We start from the raw sequence: 20,282 nt of genomic DNA on the forward strand, positions 1-20,282 counted from the left end.
CAAAAATAATTTATTAAAATAAGAATAAAATTGAAAAATACATATGAATTTATAAATTACAAATAACTTATTAAGAATTAAAATAATAATGAAAATAGTAATGAAGACCATGAAGATAGGAGAGAGAGAGAGAGAGAGAGAGATCAAAGAACCACCGTTGTTGTGAGTTTCAGTGGTGGTGGCGGGAAGATAGGAGAGAGAGAGATAGAGAGAAGAAGAAGAAGAAGAAGAGAGCAGAGCTTCCCAGCAGCAAATCTCATTTCTCAAACTAGGGGAGGAGTCAAATGACCTAGATTTGTGGCTTATATGAAGGGCATTATGGGTCATTTCAAATTTCTATGAGGGCTCTTTTGTCTTTCGCCCATGTCTGAAATGCCTCTTAGCATGTTAAGCACTTAGGGAGGCTTTTTTCTATTTAGATCTAAAATTGGGTTTCAAATCTAAAAGTCAAACCCAACCCAAACGTAGGTAGCATCTGAAAAGCAACATTTCCAAACTTCAGAGGTCTGAAAAGTGCCATCAAATGCCACCTAAATTTAGGAGTACTTATTTGAAAAATAAGTGCTTGTTGAATAAGTGTTTAAAAATAAGTTTTTATTCTAATAAGTGCTTATGAGCATTGGGTGAAAAAAAAAACATTTATTTTAAACAGTAGTATATGTGTTTCCAAAATGAGGTGGTCGGATAAGATAGGCCAAAAAGAAATAAGCACTTAAAAATAACCTCAAATTTTGGTCTTCTCAAATAAGTACTTATATTGAGACTAATCACTTAATTGGAGCTTATTTTTCAAATGCAAATAAATACTTATTAGTGTAATTTGGGCCTAAAATAAGTTTTTATTCGATTAAAAACTTATTTTTAAGCACTCCCAAACTTGGCCTTGGTCTATATATGTTACATACCCATCAAATACACAATTAGACGACATTTACGCCCATCCAATATACAATCTGACAACCCTATTAAAGTTATTTCACATTTTAGAACCCATCAAATACACAATTTGATGACATTTATGCCCATCCAATATACAATCAGACAACCCTATTAAAGTTATTTCACACTTTAGAATTTAGATCCATCCAAATTCTGAAACAATTCTTCAACAATTTATAGGAAGCAGCAATGGCCAGATTGTTGATGCAAAAGTGCAAGTGTTTCAAAAACCTATAGGCTGCGTTTGGAAACGATGCAAATGGAGTGTAAATCCCAGTTCATGGTAAATTTGCTCTCTGATTCACTTTTGCCTATGTTTGGAAACATTACATTTTTGCATTTACAACTGGCAAACCAATGCATATTTACATTGATAATAAGATGTAAAAGTACATCAATAAAAAAGAAGTAAATTTGCATTCCAGTGGGCTTTTAAAAAAAAAAAACATATGCTTTATTGGAATTCGTGCTTGCATCCATTACAGCTAAAAGTCTATTTGGTAAGAAGGTAAATTTGTCAATGCAAAACTAACCAACTTTGCAATTTATATGAACCGTTTTACACTATACATATTTGCATCATTTCCAATGGAGGGTAAAAACCCTATCAATTGGGTGGATGATTACATTGTTAAAATGGGTTATAAGAAGTATGACTCAATATCAAATGAGTAATGTTCCAATTCCCAAAAACGTCCATCAAAGAAATTTATAGACTCCAAAAAATATACGAAGAAGTATGGATTTGCCCAATGCAAATTTCTGATTTCCACTGCAGAGCTATAAACATTCAAAAGGTCAACAACCCACACTCTATGCAGTACGCACCAATGCTTGTCCGTGAATTGGCATCAATTCCAAGTTGGCACCTACCCCGACAATACTTTGAGCCCACAAGTTCTGACCCTAGGCTGAACCGTCATTCTGCCAAAAAAATATGGGGAAATAAGAAAGACAAAAAAAAAAAAACCTTTTTGCCTAAAGAAGTGGGATAATGTATATGTTTGGTACCGTTTATGTTTATTGAATAAACGTTTGTACTTTATTTATTGGTAAAACCGAGAAATGCAATAATTGCAACCATTTATGACAATTGGGTGCCACTAAGCGCCACTTCAGCGTAATAGTGAATAAATGATTGGCCTTTGTGGAAGCTTCAAAAAATAACTTCTACAAATGGCTGGTATGCACATAAACCAAAGTTTACTTTTTAGATTTTCAATGTATGAAAAAGAACAAGAGAGAGAAAATGCTGAAATGACACCTATGTAGCACCATCAATAAATATTTACTGAATAAACATAAACGGTATCAAACATCACCAATGTCTATATGAAAAAAGCAAATTGTGAGCTAGGAATAAGAAAAATGGAATTAAGCCAATATTCTAACACTAGATAGGATGGAAAATCCTAAAGGTGAAAGATAACTTGTGGACTAAAACAGTAAAAAGCTAAATATGTAAGAGGAAGAGATTTCCTTGGAATAAAGAAAGAAAAATACCTCGTGAAAAGGAATGCGACCAGAGAAATAACTTGAAAAAATGCATAAGATGGAAAATAGGTAATGGTAAATCCTGTAATTTGTGGGTGGATAATTGGGTCACTAAAACCCCACTAAAAATTTGCACCCAAATCAAAATTAAGGACACTGACACCAGAAAAGTTGAGAAAATTATCAATACCCAATTCAAACAAATGGATGATAAAAAAGTTGCAAGTCTGTTCGGGCATGAAATAGAACAGAAAATTAAGGCAATAATTCTCCCTGATGGGATTGTTTCAGTTAAATCCCACCTACGATGCTCTTAAAAATGAAAGGGAGCAACAGCATTAGGCTGCATTTGGATGCGGTGTAAAAGCTGGTTCGGTGGGTGTATTTTTACACTCCAATTCAATTTTGTGGCCATTCAGGATGGAGTGTAAAAGTACATCGAATATTGGTGTAAAATTTCATATTAGAAATTTTTTTATTTTGATAATCGGTGTAATACATCAACTTTTTTAATGTAAAACTCGATCAAAGCAATAGCTCTGTCTTCCCCTCTCTCTCTCCTGACTCCGTTGTCATTTCCGATGCCGTCGTCATTTACGACTCCATGCGACCCCTCTCCCTATCTCTCTCCATTCTCTCTTTCAGCTCTACCGTCCTTTCTGACTTCGAGAGACCCCATTCTATTCTCTCATGATTCACACTGATCTTTCAAACAAACAACTCTTTTCAGTTGATATGTCTGGTCGTTTTCCCTTTAATAGGGTGAAATGAAACCCCTAGACCCAAGAGGAATCAAAATCAATTTTGGTGCCTCGAGAAAAGATAATAAAGATTGTGCATATGGATGTATTGCAAAGAATTCCACTGGAGAAACTCTTAAAATTGTGGCAGGACCGAAAGGTAAGAGTTTGATATTAGTGATAGACATGAGGATCTGTATAGAAGTCCATCGCATGACAAAAGAACTAGGCTATTTAGACATCACAATTGAAGGACACTACAAGCTAACGGTTTAATTGAATGCCTATAAATGTATTTAGGCACAATCCCTCCCCCTAAATACAATAGTTGGAAAAAAATTCAAAATTTCAATAATCTCTTCTCCCTCCCTTATTTTCTTTTTGGGAAAGAAATTGAATTAGAGTATATCTATAGATTTGCAGACACTATTGAGATTCACATGTATGTGAGGGGATTGGGGTGCTTTTCACACGCATGAATCGGGCTAGGTGCGGGAAAGGACACTTCTTTGTGTTTATTCGAACAAGTGCACAAATTAGAATCTTTGCCCTTAAATTAGAAATTCTGACTTCTGGGGAAAATTGAACTCAAATTACCTAAAGAAAAAAAAAATGCCTGGAGTTGGGGCGCTCAACAAGTCATCATCAAGACGGATGCAAAGGAAACGATTTAAGTCTCTGCACATTGGAAACTGGGAAGGACCTCCCTTCGCCTTCCTTTCTCTACCTTTTTTCACAGGGCAGGCAGCGGGCAGCGAAACCAATGATCATTTCTATACCAGTCAGTCATACCCACAGTAAATGGTTGTAGGCCCATTGTATTCAATGACCGATGTGGGCCTTATCATTGGTTCTACAGCATGCTGAACAATTATGAGTTCAGCTAACCTTATCTTGCTAATTCATTGGTAAACAATCTGGTCTACGATGCCATAGCCCCTCCCTCGTAATGCTTCGATGGCTGAGGCCCATTTCTCGCTGCGGATTGGGCCGTTTGCATAATCATTTACGCAAAATTTGGATTCCACTATGATGCCATCGTTTTCTCCTTAAATCTTCCTTCCCCTTCTCCTTTCCAAAAACAATTAACGTATATCTTTCCCATTCAAAATTTAGATTAAGGGGTGCTACTGAGTTATCACAGGGGCTTTAGGTCGAACAACAGATCGGCGATTTGGCGCTATTACAAAGCTACAGAAGACCCGTTTGGCATTACCAAGTAGCAAAAAAACATATTAAGACAATATAAATATCTAATAACAAAATATCATAAAACCCAAACTAGATCTGAGAAATCGTCCAATTTCTGCAATGCGGATATTGTACAACAACACAACATAGACACTTAGCCGCTTATTAAGTCTACCCTACTCACCAAGAACATGGTAGGATCTCAGACACGTTTGAAAGATGTGAGGTTCCTAAAACTCTCCCAAGGCTTCTCCCACACGACGGCTTCGTACTTGCTGCTAGCACGCCCATCCTTTGCCGCCAGTATAAGGCGATAATTGGTGCCGGCCACAACTTGGGACTCCCCCCGGATCACCTTCTGGAACTTGAGATTAGTCTTCGCCTCCTTGTTGTGCTCGGTGACGGCGAACTGGGCGATCTCTTTCACATGTGCGTCCCGCACATCTTTTATAGGTTGCCAACCCCCCGGGATAAGCGACCTCCTACCAACAGCGTTGCCAGACGTTCCATTGAAGAAGAAAAGGAAGGCAACCATGAGAAGAAGAGGAAGAAGAAGCGAGTCGGTTTTCATCTTTGCTACTCGTCTCTCTCTCTATCTCTGCCTATACAGAAAACTGAAAACCGAGGGAGGTCAGAGACCGCATTTATAGGAAGAAAGCACACGCTACGCTACGCCACGCCACACGGATTTAGATCGAGCCAACCGTAAAAGAAGGAGCCTAGCATGAAATATCTAAATTACCCCTATTCTGTTTCCTACCCTTTTTTTTTCCTTTCAAACCAAACACAGCCTATCGTAAATGCCCTCGCCAGTCGCCAGCAGTTACGCAAATTTACCATACCACACTTTTGAATTTTGAGTAATTAGACAAGCGGGAGCGGTCTCGCCGAGTGAACGGCGTGGACCCCAACGTGTTCCTCGTTCTGTCGTTCATAGGCCAAAAGTAGGGGAATGGAATTTTTGGACCAATTGAGTAATGGATCAAAATCATCACCCTTATAGTTGGGCTGGGCCTACATGATAAAAATCTTGAAGACTCGCGGGTTTGAGTGAACATGTCTTTATTAATTACTACGTTACCGACAAATGAATCGCCCTTATCCAGAGGAGTGAGTGTCATCTCCATTTGTCCCTTATATTTTCCTTTCCACGATATCCTCATTTTTCTCGCACATGCCAACTGCCAATTGTTATCCTTTATCCCTGTTTGGTGCAAAATTATAGGCTGCGTTTGGAAACGATACAAATATGTGTGAATGCAATTATATATAATGTAAAATAGTTTATATAAATTATAAAGTTGGATTAGTTTTGTATTAATAAATTTATCTTTTTATCAAACAGATTTTTAATTGTAATAGATCTAAATACCAATTCTAATAAAGTATATATATATATATATATATTTTTTTTTGTCAAAAGCCCACTTGAATGCAAATTTACTTCTCTTTTTATTGATGTACTTTTATATCTTATTATCAATGTAAATGTGTATTGGTCAGTCATTTATCAATGTAAAAATGTAATGTTGTCAAACACAAGCAAAAGTGAATCAAAGTGTAAATTTACCCTGAACCGGGATTTACACTCCATTTGCATCTTTTCCGAACGCAGCCATAACAAATGACTCAAGTGTAAATTCTGACCCATCTTTGTTTCAAATTTTAACTTATTTTGTTTGATTGCAGTTCAAATGAACTAAATTAAGACATGATGCAAAATAAAGTAACCCAAAACAAAATTAAACTAGAATATGCATTTTCTTTATAACCACTCTCATGCATTTATATTAGTGCGAATAAAATTGCACAGAAACCAAACACAGCCTTAGGCTCCATTAAAAAAAGTACAATTATAAATACATAGAAAATAGTACAAAATACAGGGTTTTGCACTCTACATATTTATATTTGTATTCATTCTAAATTGATCCAAGTTCAATTTGGAAATAATACAAATGCAAATATGTACAATATAAATACATAAAAAATAATACAAAATATAAAGTTTTGTACTCTATATATTTATATTTATACTCTTTTCAAACTGAGTTGTGTATAGTACAAATATAAACAAAATAATATAAAATATAAGGCTTTTCACTCTACAAATTTGTATTTATACACCTTTCAAACTAAGCCTTAGGCTAAGTTTGGAAGGAGTACAAATAGAAATATATACATTACAAATACATACAATATAATACAAAATTCATAGCTTTGCACTTTACATATTTGTATTTGTTCTCCTTCCAAACTCAGCCTTATGGAAAATTGCATATTAGTATCCTATATTTTGAGCCTAGTTTTACTTTGGTTCTCAAATATATCACTTGACATTCTGTACAATTTAAAACTTTTGAAGATGTTAAAACTATCTTTCAAAATAAAATACTATTCATCATTTTCTTCCTCTAAATGATGAACATTTAAATGAAAAAGGCAGAGATAATTAGATAACACCCAAAAGGCATTTATGTCTTTTCACATGCCATTTAACAGCTTATTAAATAGTAAGTACCGAGTTGATATGTTTTGAAAATTTAGGTAGTGGATTGACAAGTTTTCATACTCGTTGACATGCTTTAAAAGTTTAAGTACCGCATTAACAAGTTTTAAAATTCAAAAACCAAAGTGAAACTAGAATTAAAGTATAAGATACTAGAATTACTTTTGGGGCTTTGCCATGGCCTATGGCCTTTTAATGAATGCAACTTTAAATTTCGGACTAATCGCTAGTAAACCCATTTATCACCGACCTAAGAATTGGGATCTGCTTCTCACATAAAACACCTAAGACCATGTATTAAAACATCTCCCATAAATAATAACACAAGTATAAAAAAATACTTGTGTGATATGTGAGGTGCAGATCCGGTCTCCCAACAGGTTGACATTTGCCGTCAGCATGAGGACCAGAAGAACCCAAGCGGAAATCGTGGCAAGTTAAGCGGTGAAAAAGCTATGGTTTTGGGGACATACATGATAAACCATTCTTTGAACGGTCTGCCACCTAATTTGTCAACGAGGTTTGGGACCCACGCTTCAGTAGATTACGTTTCATAGAAACTCAGACACCGTAGACCATTGGAAATAATGCAAGAAAGTAGAAACTGGATGATTGGATGACAAACTGTAACTCTCTAATAAGTCATGTGATTATTTCAGCGGCATAACTCCACAATTCCAAAGCTATTTGCTTTCATTCTTCAACAATAAAGTGGGTATCCAATTGATGAAACGCTGAATTATATTACAGACTTGTAAATTTAGAATCTTTTCGGTATTTCACTTTTCAATTCCTATCTCAACAAATATCTATGGGGCCTATAAACCTATTTATCAGTTGGCTGTGAAGTTATGATGACCACTTACTGGTTTCTTGTAAGAAGGGATTTGGATTGAAAATTAGGCCAAAGATTTGGCCTAGTTTCTTGTTCTTGATACGGACTAAAACCCAAAGCTAAGGGAATTGGGTTTGCTCTTGGGGCTTCAACAACTAATTCTCCTCATCAATTTGTCTTACATGTTCACCCTCTACATGCTACATTTATCCCTCTTTTGCCTTTATAAATTCTAAAACCTAACTGTTTTTTTTTTTCACATTTTTATATATATTTTTTAAAAAGCCCGTAGGCACGGGTAGGCATTTCATTCATTAACATCATGCATGAGTACAAATATGAGAAAATCTTTTGGGAATGAGGAAGTTAAGGTCCTGAAGATATTACAAGCAAATTTTGCAATTAGATGAACAGTTTTATTGCCTAATCCTTCAAAAACATGGTTTTCAAAAGTGGACTGGACCAGAAAAACCAGGAATCGGTCTCTTGACCTGTTCCGTTTTCCCCCAAATCCGCTTTTTCCCCTAAAATCGTTGAACCGACTGATTAATCATTCAAAAGATTTTAACTGTTTTCTATTTTTTTATTTTTTTATTAAAACAGACTGACCATTTTGAGTCGAACAGCCAAACCGTTCAAACCAATAACCAGACTCCTAAGCGATTCGGTCACCGGTTCATTTTTAAAAACCATGTTCAAAAGGTCCCTACAATTAGTAACAATGGAAAACAACCGCCAAGGGATAACTAGATGGTTGTCCAACAGGGAATTTACAACTTCGAGCCTCTGTAATATGAGATTCAGCTAGAGGAACATTCAGAGCTCTATCAAATGTTCAAAAAACGTATAGGGCAGGGCCCTACTGCCCTACACATGCATCCACAAGTGGAGAAGGGTTTAAGTAGTTATCATAACTTGTGAAGAAAGTATAGCTTGTGACACATAAATAAATACTTATGCACCCTATCAATCAATCAAAAATAATAATAAAAGAGGCATTGTTGTATTCCAATGCAGCTTTGGCCTCATAGCTAGGGACAAGGTGCTATGCGGCGTAAGCTAAACTTAATTATTGGGTTGGTGAGGTTTAGTGGCGGGGTGAATTCAGGGCCTCTGGTGCTGTCCACCGTTTGAACCCCTGCCAGAGATGTTGTAGCCTTGTAGGAAAGACGTGTAGTGCCTTCCTCTGTAGGTTATGCAAATTATGGCCCATTTGGGAGGGCTTCTGCTTTACTTGAGGGGCTGTGCTTAAGACGTTTCGAAAAAGCTATTAAAATTAGTTTTATCAAAAAGTCAATTTCTTTTGATTGAAGGAAAATATATGTAGACTTTTTAGTTTTTTCTTCTTCACCCAATATTATATCTTCTAGCAAAAGGCTTTTCATTTAGGGTTTACCATGCAAAGATATAAGCTTGTGGGAAAGTCCTCGTAAACAGGCACTAAGCATAGTGGGCTTTCTAAATTGGTCACAACAGGAACAGCTTTTTAGCTATATAATTGGTAAAAAAATCTGAAAAGACCAAATCTGATGTTAACTGGTCATTTTCTATATGTCTGCGTCGGCGTTGGCCTCCTTTTAAATAGCTTATCCAAAGTGTGTCGAACTGATGAAGCAGGATAATGAGGTTTGCATGTTGTGACCATCGTTTTCATTTAATGGTTACCGCTAGCCGCTAATGTGTCCAACTGTATTATTTCTCAAGTGATGGCCCACAACATGTCAACTGCGAACCTCATCAAGTTCCATGGTGACCAAGAATTGGGTCCACAAGTACAAAACAGAAACACCTCAGCTTCAACTCTCTGGATTTGCTGTCAATAAATTTGATGATGCACGATATAAATGCTCCTTGCTATAAGAGAATTAAAGTGTTATGGGACGTTTTATCTGGTGTTGGCACTTCTAATGTTCAAGTTAGCAATAGAGATTAAAAGAGAATTGATAGCACGAGAGTAAGAGAATGCCAGAGCCAAATTACACATATCTTGTGAGGCTTGAGGCGAAGCTTTTATATAGGCAAGCTGTCGTAGGCCTCATGATGCATGTCCAAAATCACCAGTTCATCTAATCTGGAATTAGCTTTGCACCCGAAGATGGACTCCGAATAAGCTAATAAGGCTTATGTAGGTCCGTCCGAATTGATTGGGTGAAGATAAGATCCATTGGCGTATGTCGTGATCTCGAGGAGATCAGATACAAATGGTTTGCTTCTAGAAGGAGGCTATGTGGCACCTTGATAGGCCTTGATCTAACAGGATGACCAGAGATGACTAGGATCGCTGAGGTGTTCAAGATTGTTAAAGTATCATAATATCATTACATCACTCCACATGTCATTATATTATTGAACGGATCAAATTATCCCTCATCAAAACTCTTTACGCACGCTCTTATCAGCTTTTAATTTCAGCCACACATCATCATCTTGTATTGTAATTGTAAGATGTGTAGTTGCAATGCTCTGGGAGTAGAGAGAGTGGAAAGGAAATTTAGGTTCTTTTTTTATATATGCCAGTCAATGCAATTAATCATTAGTTTTTCTTTTACGTTAAACAAAACTGAACCCCTGCCATCAGCTTTTGAAAAACATATTTGTATGATAAATTGCATAATAATACCCTACTTTGGGGTTAGTATCACTTTAATACCCAAATTTCAAAATGTGCTATTGAAATACCTGAACTCTCAAAAACTAGCAGTTTAGTCCCCACACTAACAGACATTACATTGGATAATAAAATTATCAAACTGCCCTTTACTCTAATCGTTTTTAGAGAATTCAAATATAGAACATTTTGAAACTCGGGCATTAAAGTGAAACTACCTGCACATTTTGAAATATAGCACATAAGATACTAATATACAATTTACCCTATTTGTATTTACATTCTTTCTGAATGAATCTGCATGATTCATATAAAATCGGAGCCTAAGTTCACTTTCAAAATAGTTTTCACCAAGCAATATAAAAAATGTACTGAAATTTCATTAATACACTAGTTGAATGACCCCGTACTAAAGTACGGCGCAACTACGCCTATTTATCAATTTGATTTTTACTTTCTTCTGTGCTTTTTTGTAATAATATTATTTTATTTAAGATGCACTATTTATCTATTAATTATATTTAATTAGATTTAACTTATAATATGAAATCCTTTGTAATAACTTTTATTTGAATTAAAAAGATTCATATGGGCCCCCGCATACTTTAGAGTGGAAGCTTTTTTATAGTAGTCATGTGTCTAAATTTGGCACTTTTCTAAAATTGAAGTTAATTATTCTCACTTTTTTGAGAGTGAGCAACTATTGTTGACATGCTTTTTGGGAAGTTATTTGGATAAGTATTTCTTAGGAAACACTTACCTCGGTAAATACATTTTATTCATGTTCTTCTGTTGCCCAAATAAATAAGACAATGGTCATTTTAACCATAAAAATATAGTATTAAAATGATCAATTTTATTCCATTCAAGGCACAAATAATTAGCATGTAAACCTTTATGACCAGCAATCAATGGCACAAGATCTGTAAATTCACTTGTATGCTTCAAGAATTCTTGTAAACATGGACATTCAAACATTCTGACATGATTGGCCTTTGGTTAAATCAGCCTATATATGACACTAGGATAATTACCATTTAAATTTTAACTTGTTTACATAAATTTAACAGAATTCACCATGTGTCACGTTATTTTGATCTTCTCAATGCCAGAAGCATGTCCTAATTATTGATTTTTTTAGACTTGCAAGTGTAGTTCTTAGACCAATAAACTCTGAATTTCTATTATTAAAAAATATAGCATATATGAAGCAAATGTACATTGAACTACCAAAGAAATGTAGTAGATTATAATAAATCAATCATAAGAAATCAATCTTGGTTAAACTAATCGTGTTTTAAAAAAATACTAGTAAGTAAGTACATGCATTGTACATGAGAAAATTTTCTTTATATTAATTATTTGAATTTTAGATATATCATAGTTAAGATAGAAATTGAAAATTAACAAAAGTAACAATATGATTAAAAATAAACTTAAATATTAATTATTCGATTATGACATCATGGGTTTCTTTGAAAAGTTGGATCATTGACCCACCATCTAGATTAAAAAATAGCTTTGCTTTTGGATTAGTTTTAATTTAGGAAAAATTATAGTTGGAGTCGGCTGTACATTTAAAACTAGGTTACAAGTTTGTTTATAAACCAACAAAACTTTGACAATCGGCTCTGCATTTCAAATTATAAAAACCCTCGCCATGTTATCGGAGGTTTGGCTGTTGCCAACATGGGACTCTTTATCCATGTTGGACACAATAAAAAACTTATACTGAAATTTTTCTTTAATGTTGGGTGATTGGAAAATTAAAAAGAAAAGGTTTTTAGTCTCTCTCTCTCTCTCAATCTCCCTCATACTCTCTCACTTACAGTCAATCGCTCAATCTCTCTCATTCTCTTTCTCAGTCAATTGCTCATTCTCCCTTAGTTTCTATTGTTCTCCCTTAGTTTCTCTCCCGCTCCCTTTCTCATTTTTTTTTCTTACACACTTATATGGTATTAATCAGATTGTATAAAAGAATATGAGACCAACTTGGTATGGTTCAAAAATTATTACACCAATTTGATAAAAATTCACAAGAAGCTCTTGGCTATGAAATATACACCAATTGGAGAACAATAGAGATTGAGGGAGAAGAATGAGAAAGATTGAGGGAGAACAATAGAGAGAGAGAGAGATGTTTTGATTTGTCTATAGACCGAAGCTGAGAGTTTGGGAGAGACAGAGGGAGCAAGAGATCGAGAGATGACTATGAGAGTGAGAGAGAATGGAGGGAGATCGAGAGATAGAGGGAGTGGGAGAGAAACTTATTTTTGTATTACATTTCCATCATTGATAAAATTATTTCTTATGTATAAAACTTATTTTTGTTTAATATAATGAATGCACAATATTAGAGATGCACCCAATATTTTATTTTTTATAAGATATAACATTAGATATGTGCCCAAAATTTTCTCTATCTTTTTTTTTTAATTTTTGTGATTCTTTGTATTTTCTATTATTAAAAATTTTATTATTTGATTATGACATCATTTGATTTCTAGGTAGATTTTGAATTTGGTATTCCCTTTTCTTCATTAATAAAAATACTTTTTACATTTCATAGTTATTTATTTTAATATTTTATTATTTACTTATGACATTATTTATTAATCCATTTGACCGCAAATGGTCGAATTGCTTACCCACCACTGGGAGGGAAGAAAGTAATTTTGTTTTCAAAATATTTATTTTTATACTATTAAAATTAATATTGTGGATTTAATTATAAGAATTTAATAATGAGAAAAATATATCTTAAATATAGGATTTAATGAGAGAAAATATGAAAAGATTTTTATTTCCAATTGGTTTTAAATTTTACATTCCATTTCCATCATTAATAAAAATATTTCTTATTTATCATACTTATAATTGTTTAATATGTATGTTAAAAATATTCCCATTTTTTTAATTTCTATTTTTTCATTTTATCTATTTTTTAATTTTATTAATTAATCCTGGCAACATGGATTAACCCATTTGACCCAAAATGATTTAATTTCTTACCACCACCTAGATGAAAACACTACTTTTGCTAGGTATATTTTAAAAGTATAAGCTTTTATGTTATTGGAAGTATTAATTTATTAAGTATGGATTAATTAATAGAACTTAATGATGAGAAGAAACAAAAATGACTTAAATATATGATTCAATGAACATGAATGCAAGTTAATAACTTAAATGTTGGATTTAATGAGAGGGAATTGAATGCATTGAATATCTTTAAATTACCTCTTTTAAACTCATTTAATATTAAGAACCGATTACCTTATTTGCCCTCATTTTTTATCAATAAATTTAAATATAGAAGGGTAAATTTTGTCATTAAAAAATTCCAGAAATATTCTTAAGACCATTTGTGCTTTTTAAAGTAGTATAGATGTAGGTGTGAGTATGGGTAGGTTTGGTTTGATTCCATGGTAGAACCTAGAACCTACCTTGTAGGGGTTGGTTCTAGGTTTTTGGAATTGGAACCTACCTTGTGAAGGTCGATTATGGCTTGCATGGTTTTGGGATCAGTTCTAGGGTCTATACGTGGAACTTATTCTTTCTTTACTCCCCTCTCCCCTTAAAAAATCATATTTTTAAAAACTTGATTTTCAATAAATATATTATAATTTAAAACTTATATTATCTTTATTGATTAAATTGAGTAACTTAATATGTATATTATAATTATATGATTCAAAACTTGTAATTTAAATTTAAATTTTGTAAATATTGCCTTTTGTGTTACTTATTGTACATATTTAAATATTAAAAAGGAAACAAATGATCAAATAACTTAAGTAATTCAATGGTCAAGTGAGCCCATGGCCTTTGTAACCATGAGTGCTTGAGGTTCAAATCTCCACATCCCCAAAAGTATTTTGGGGTTTATTTCAAGACAAGTTTGGTTCCAAGGCAAGTTCCACCAAGGTCGGTTCATTAGATCAGTTTGGGTAGGACCTAGACCCTGGGACCAGCCTAGGTGGGGGTCGGTTCCAAGAATTCGAAACCATACCCTACCCTATAACAATTTGGGTAGGTTTATTCAAGGTCGGTTTCATTCAGTTCTAAGTAGAACCTATTCATTTGCTCACCCCCTAAAATTATGTAGCAAAAAAAAAAAAAATACAAATCATTTTCTTCTTTTTGTAAACGAAGGCCCTGTTTGGCATCAATTCTGAAGATTCTCATTCTCAGAATTCTTTCAGAAAAGAATGGATTCATCTGATTCTTGTTTCTTAGAAACAAAATCATGTTTGGCATCAACCAATTTCTTGGAATCAATTCTCTAATATGGCTGATATATAAAACCATGCCAATCATAAAAGTTCAAATGAAGCTTCATTATACTCTATTACATTTAAATCATTGTTAAATACATATAAAAGAGGAAAAAAATCATGTGTTCGCACATGTTCATTTTGTTTATCTCCTGCAAAACTTCACCTTACAAACATGGTGAGACCAATAAATAGACTAGCTAATAAGACAAATTGCCTTACTAGCTAGTATTCGCCTTTTCTACCACCGTCACCAAGAGATTCACATTGAAAGAACCAAAGACAAAACTAACATCAATCACATCACAGTAGATCCAAATCCAAAAGCGACTCACATTGACACCTATTGGTTCTTTTGATTTCTTTAGGTTTGCTGAAGAGGGACTAAGATTAAATTATAATTAGGTATGTTACTAGGTATAACCATTTCCAATTACATTATAATAACAGGAAAATTAATGGTTGTTTTCTTTTATTTTTATTTTTTAATTTGCATAGCAATGAAAAGGCTTCAAACAAATTGTAGCTCAAAATTATTAAAACCAATTAAAAGTACCAATTCCCAAATCATTAGAACCACCTTACAACTTATCTTCTATCATAAAAAACCTGGTTTGTCAATTACAAGAGCAATATTTAATCCAAAAAACATTAAAATAATCATTTACAAAAAAAAAAAAAGCATTCACTGTTAATGACGCTTAGAGCAAAGCAAACCTAAAATGGGACAATATAAAAATCTACAAATAACAAAGTTGTTGTTTTTTCCCAATAAAAAGCAAAGGAAAACTCAAACAGATTCAATTTTGAATGAATTGGTATAAAACAAAAGGGTTTTCGAATGAGATGAGGGCTTTCCATGGTTCGAACGGCAATCAATCTCATGGTGAGGCTTTTACCAGCAAACAAAAAACATTAAACAATAAAAAAGGGATCAAAATGGTTACATTCTTACTTGAGATTGATTGTGAGAATGGGTAATGTGTGAGTTTCTTTGCGTAGCAGACTCCAAGAGAGGGTTTCAATGGTTAAAAATTAGAGTAGGTAGAAGAGATGGAAGACGGGTTAGGGTTTAATTTTATTTTTGTGTGAAATGACCGACACAACCCTTCTTTCACGTGCGCTCTAGCACACGTGTGTTCGTTAAACTTGAAAAAGACAGCGAGGATTGGTGAGAAGTTGAATTTTTTTGCTTTTGAGAATCACTTCCTAAGAGTGCCTTTTTTCCATTCTGGATAGAATTCAAAGGGAGAGAATTGAGCACCAAACACAATTCTCCACTGCAGAATCGAGAGAATGGCCATAATTGATTCTCGAAGTGATGCCAAACGGGCCCAAAATGAGTGGGTAATAAGAAACATAAATTAAAGGGAGAATGACTGATAATCCCAGGGTCAGAATTTGTAGGCTCAAAGTACATTTGGGGTAGGTGTCAGTTCGGAAGTGATGCCAACTCACGGGTGGGTATGGATGCATAGAATGCGGTTTTTGGACCTTCTGAATGTTTATAGCTTTGCAGTGGGAACAAAAAATTTGCATTAGACCTATTCGTATTTTCTGTAAATTAAAACATATTGAGTTTTGTTTAAATTTATGTAGGCACTCGAAAGCACATGATCAAAGATGCATATTTACCATATAGAAAAGTTCTACATTTATTAAATATATGTTTGGTTCCGTTTACATTTATTGAGTAAACATTTATTGATGGTGTCACATAGCCCATCAGCAAATGCCTCATTAATTGTATTTGTGTGTATCGAAATTTACAAAAGCAAACTTCGGTTTTTGTATGCCTCTCCCATTTCAAAAAGCTTCATTTTGGAGCTATCTGAAACTAATAAGCTTTTATTGGCATTTTGATGTGGTGCATATGTGTCATAAATGCCTTCGTTAAATGTGTTATTCAGTTTTAGAATCACACAAGTACAAAACATTTATTGAATAAATGTAAACCTAACCAAACACCTGAAAAAGAAAAAATCAAATAAATGTGTTTCTCCTTGAAATACCATGGTAATATTTCTTAACCAATACCATCGTGGAAATACAAAGAAAAATCAAATAAAAAAGAAAAAATGGAAGAAAAAACTGAAAAAGAATCCTAAAAAACATGTAGAAAAAAAATCTCTATCAAGGAACCTCAAAGAAACTTGTAATAGAAGCAACAAAACTCTGTTAATAGAAATCTGAAATTCGTAAGTATAGTTGCTATGAAGGGCCATTGGTTTTAGCTTACATTAGTGATATAGTGAAAACAAAATTTAGCACTCTAAAAACAAAATATAGCATGACTCTAAACAATTAACAAAAATAACATAGAGTAGAATGCACTTTTTTACAACCACAATGGAAGGAAAACAACTATTAAAACCAAAACAAAATCAGAACGTTACAAGAGCCCCTTTTAACTAAATAGACAAAAGTTCAAGAAACACCAATCCCAAAACAAAACCTTTTTTTTTTGTATTAATCACTGCCTAACACCCCATAGGGATCGTTACTCTTTTAAATAAACAATGCAACATCATAATAATGGGATTCAAAACCACACCACTATTGGGACAATTCATCCAATGCACCAATGGGCTACCCCTTAGTTGATTAGTCTCAAAATAAATTTAATACTTGAAAACACTACACCTAGAATGAGAATTATACTATACTTGAAAACTCTTTATTACTTGATACTTATAGATATTATCTATATCTATATATTAAAATGGAATGTGCCAAGTTGGCACTTTCCTGCTTTGTGATTTATCTTTAAATTCATTTATATTTTTTCTGGTTTCTTCTCAAAGGTATCTATCTTTTTTCTAGTTTTTTTTTTTGAATTTTCTAATTTTAAAAGTGAACAAAATAACTAAGTGACCAATTACCTTTAAGACTTTTAAAACTCCTCATTAATACACCATTCTCTCTCTCTCTCTCCTCATTAATTATCCCTTTAACTCACTCCTTCAATAAATTATGCCACTAGTTCTCTCTCATCTCCATTACTCTATTAAATTGCATAAAATACGTTAACTTTATCTATATATATCCATTTCATTTTAATTATATATATATATATATATGTATATTAGATATATTTGCATTACATTGTAATTATTAGTAAGATTACTTATATTGAAATTGAGATATTCAATGATATATTATTGCACTAAATAATCTACTTCCATTTAAAATTATAATCCATATATATTCCATTTGAAAATAATAAAAAATAATAACCATATTAAAAATAATTTAGTAATTTACTTAATAATTATTTTTATTAATATAATAAAAAAATTTAATTAATAAAAGGAATAAGATATATTAAAAACTAATACCGATTTAATATTAATTATAAAACTAATACAAAACAATCAAACAATTATTAGTTTTATAATTAAATTTTATTAATTTAAAACCAAATTAAGTTCCATTGAAAAATAAAAATTTATATAGTTAATTAAATTTCATAAGGAATTTAAATTTAATAAAAACTTAATATACTTAAATAAATTCAATTTTTAATAATTTAAAAATTAATAAAAATATTAATCTTAAATATAGTTTAATTGTTTTAAAATCTCCTTAATTGTTTTCATTTAAGAAAAAGGAAAATTACAAAAACCTCATAGGGTTTTCTAATAATTCTATCAAACTCTCCAATGTTTTGACCTTAATAAAACCTTCCCTATAGTTTTGAAAAAGATGCAAATACCTTCCTTTCATCAACATTCTGAATAAAAGATGTTGATATAATGCATTAATTTTACTTCACTTCAGCCTTTTTACCTTACTTTGTCCAAGATGACTAAGGGCAATTATTCTTTGAAAGTTGTTTGGAAAAATATATTAGTGAAGGATAAAGTTGAAACTTTAAATTATGTATGTTAATACATTAACAATGATAAGGATATTTTGCTAACTTTAATGTTTTCGTTACCAAAAAGCCAAGGGAAAGGAGGTATTTAAACTTTTTTTTTCTCAAAACTATAGAAGAGGCTTTTGTTAGGGTCAAAACACAAAGGTGGTTTATAAAATTGTTACAAGAGGGTTCTTTTTTTTTATAATTTTACCTAAAAATAAACAAAAAATAATAATAAACTAATAACAAATTAATAAAAATTAGCATTAAGATACAAGAAAAACAATACAAATTTATCTAGGGAATAGGAAATTGGTCACTCTCATTAAAGAATAGCTTAGATTGTGATTGAATAAACTAGATAGAACCCCTAAAAATAATACTTGAATTGAATTTAGATGGACACCATTTAATTATAAATGTCATAAAATTCCATCTTCAATTTTGCTTATAAATAAACTCAGGTCCTGACTAGTAGATATAAAAATTGCCTTAGAGCTATTTAGACAACCATCTTCCCCAGCCAATGCCGCTTTCTCGGTTATCACCCCTTTTTTGCCTCCTCTGTTCCACTTGAGACCAAGGTTTTAAAAGAATAAAGGCGGAGACGAGGCGGTTGGGTGCTAAAGAGGCGAGGCGTAAGCCTTGAGATGGCTTAAGGCGTAAGCCCCAAATTAAAATCCGCTTTTCGATTTCCCTCCTCTAAGGGTCTGTTTGATTGCAAAGAAAGGAATGAGAAAAGGGAATATTCCCGAATTATTCTTCCTTTCTTGTGTTTGTTTATTGGTAAACAGTGTTTTGGGATGAGAAACAAGAGGGACACGGGATCCCAAAATTAAGTGAGCGGGGTCGCACCAAAACAGTGTGACCCCGGTGAGAAAAGAAAACACTAAGAAAATGCAAGCTGAGCAATCTAATACAAGGTGGGATGCGGTGTAAAATAGATTCCAATCGGACGAAGAAAAAAGGCATTCCCTCACGAAGGTGGCGCCCTTCGCCTTCAGGCGGCCGAGAAACACCAAAAGAGGAGGAAAAGGGGCAAAATCCGAGATCGAAAGTCGAGAGTCCAAATTCCGAATAAAAGGAAGCGACAGGAAACAGAACAGAAGGGCGGTCGTCGTCGTTTTTGATCAATCGATATTCGAGTAACAAGATGGTGGCAATCTCACTGTACAGAGGTAACCTGCACAGGGTGCCCGACGTCCCTCGGCGATGGCTCATGCCAATCCCTCGCATTTCCCTCAAAGATTTCAGGATTCTCCTCTGCAAATGGGAGAAAGCTCAGTCTCGCATCTCCAGCACCACCGCCCCCACTAGCTCAAATCCCAACCCTAACCTTGATTTCAAACAAGAGGAAGGCGTTGGAGATAGCGGTTGTTCCAAACAAAATGGGAGAAAGCTCTATCTCGTTTCTGAGCCCCAATCCCAGCCAACCATTGCCAGGAATTCTAAAGATGCGCCATCCCAGCATGGAACAGTTGAACACGCCAAAGATCATAATGAAGCAGACTGCGATCCTTGTGGCGAGCAATCCAGAGAACTCGGTGGCTCTATTGGCGTTGAAAAACCATTTTGGGGGATACCTGACGCTGATGCCGACGACGAATCCGACGATCTCTACCTCACGATGGTTAATTTCGTGTCTCAATGGTTGTTGGCTATCTCAGGACAGTTGAAATCTCTAGCAATTTCGGATTTCTGGATCCAATCTTGTTGGCGACGATCCGAAGTTCTATCTCTGATTGCTGGCGACAACTAGCTCAAAAAAATTTTCTTATAAAACCAATACTAGAAAGTGGATTTTCTCACAAAAATTTTCTCAGCAAA

General features: G+C 33.6%; 1 protein-coding gene across 1 annotated transcript; it reads right to left on the minus strand.

Moving 5' to 3' along the window:
• Window positions 1–4,365: 4,365 nt before the first annotated feature.
• Window positions 4,366–4,985, minus strand: LOC109114486 (cysteine proteinase inhibitor 1-like). Its single transcript, XM_019197176.2, has one exon. The coding sequence runs from the start codon at window positions 4,933–4,935 to the stop codon at window positions 4,567–4,569; it is 369 nt and encodes a 122-aa protein (XP_019052721.1). The 5' UTR covers window positions 4,936–4,985; the 3' UTR covers window positions 4,366–4,566.
• Window positions 4,986–20,282: the final 15,297 nt, after the last annotated feature.

This window comes from Nelumbo nucifera, chromosome 1 (genome assembly GCF_055504915.1).
Source record: "Nelumbo nucifera cultivar China Antique chromosome 1, China Antique-T2T, whole genome shotgun sequence".
Lineage (NCBI taxonomy): Eukaryota > Viridiplantae > Streptophyta > Magnoliopsida > Proteales > Nelumbonaceae > Nelumbo > Nelumbo nucifera.

Excerpts from the sequence above, each read along its gene's own strand:
- LOC109114486 (XM_019197176.2), bottom strand. The coding sequence starts at position 4,935 with ATGAAAACCGACTCGCTTCTTCTTCCTCTTCTTCTCATGGTTGCCTTC.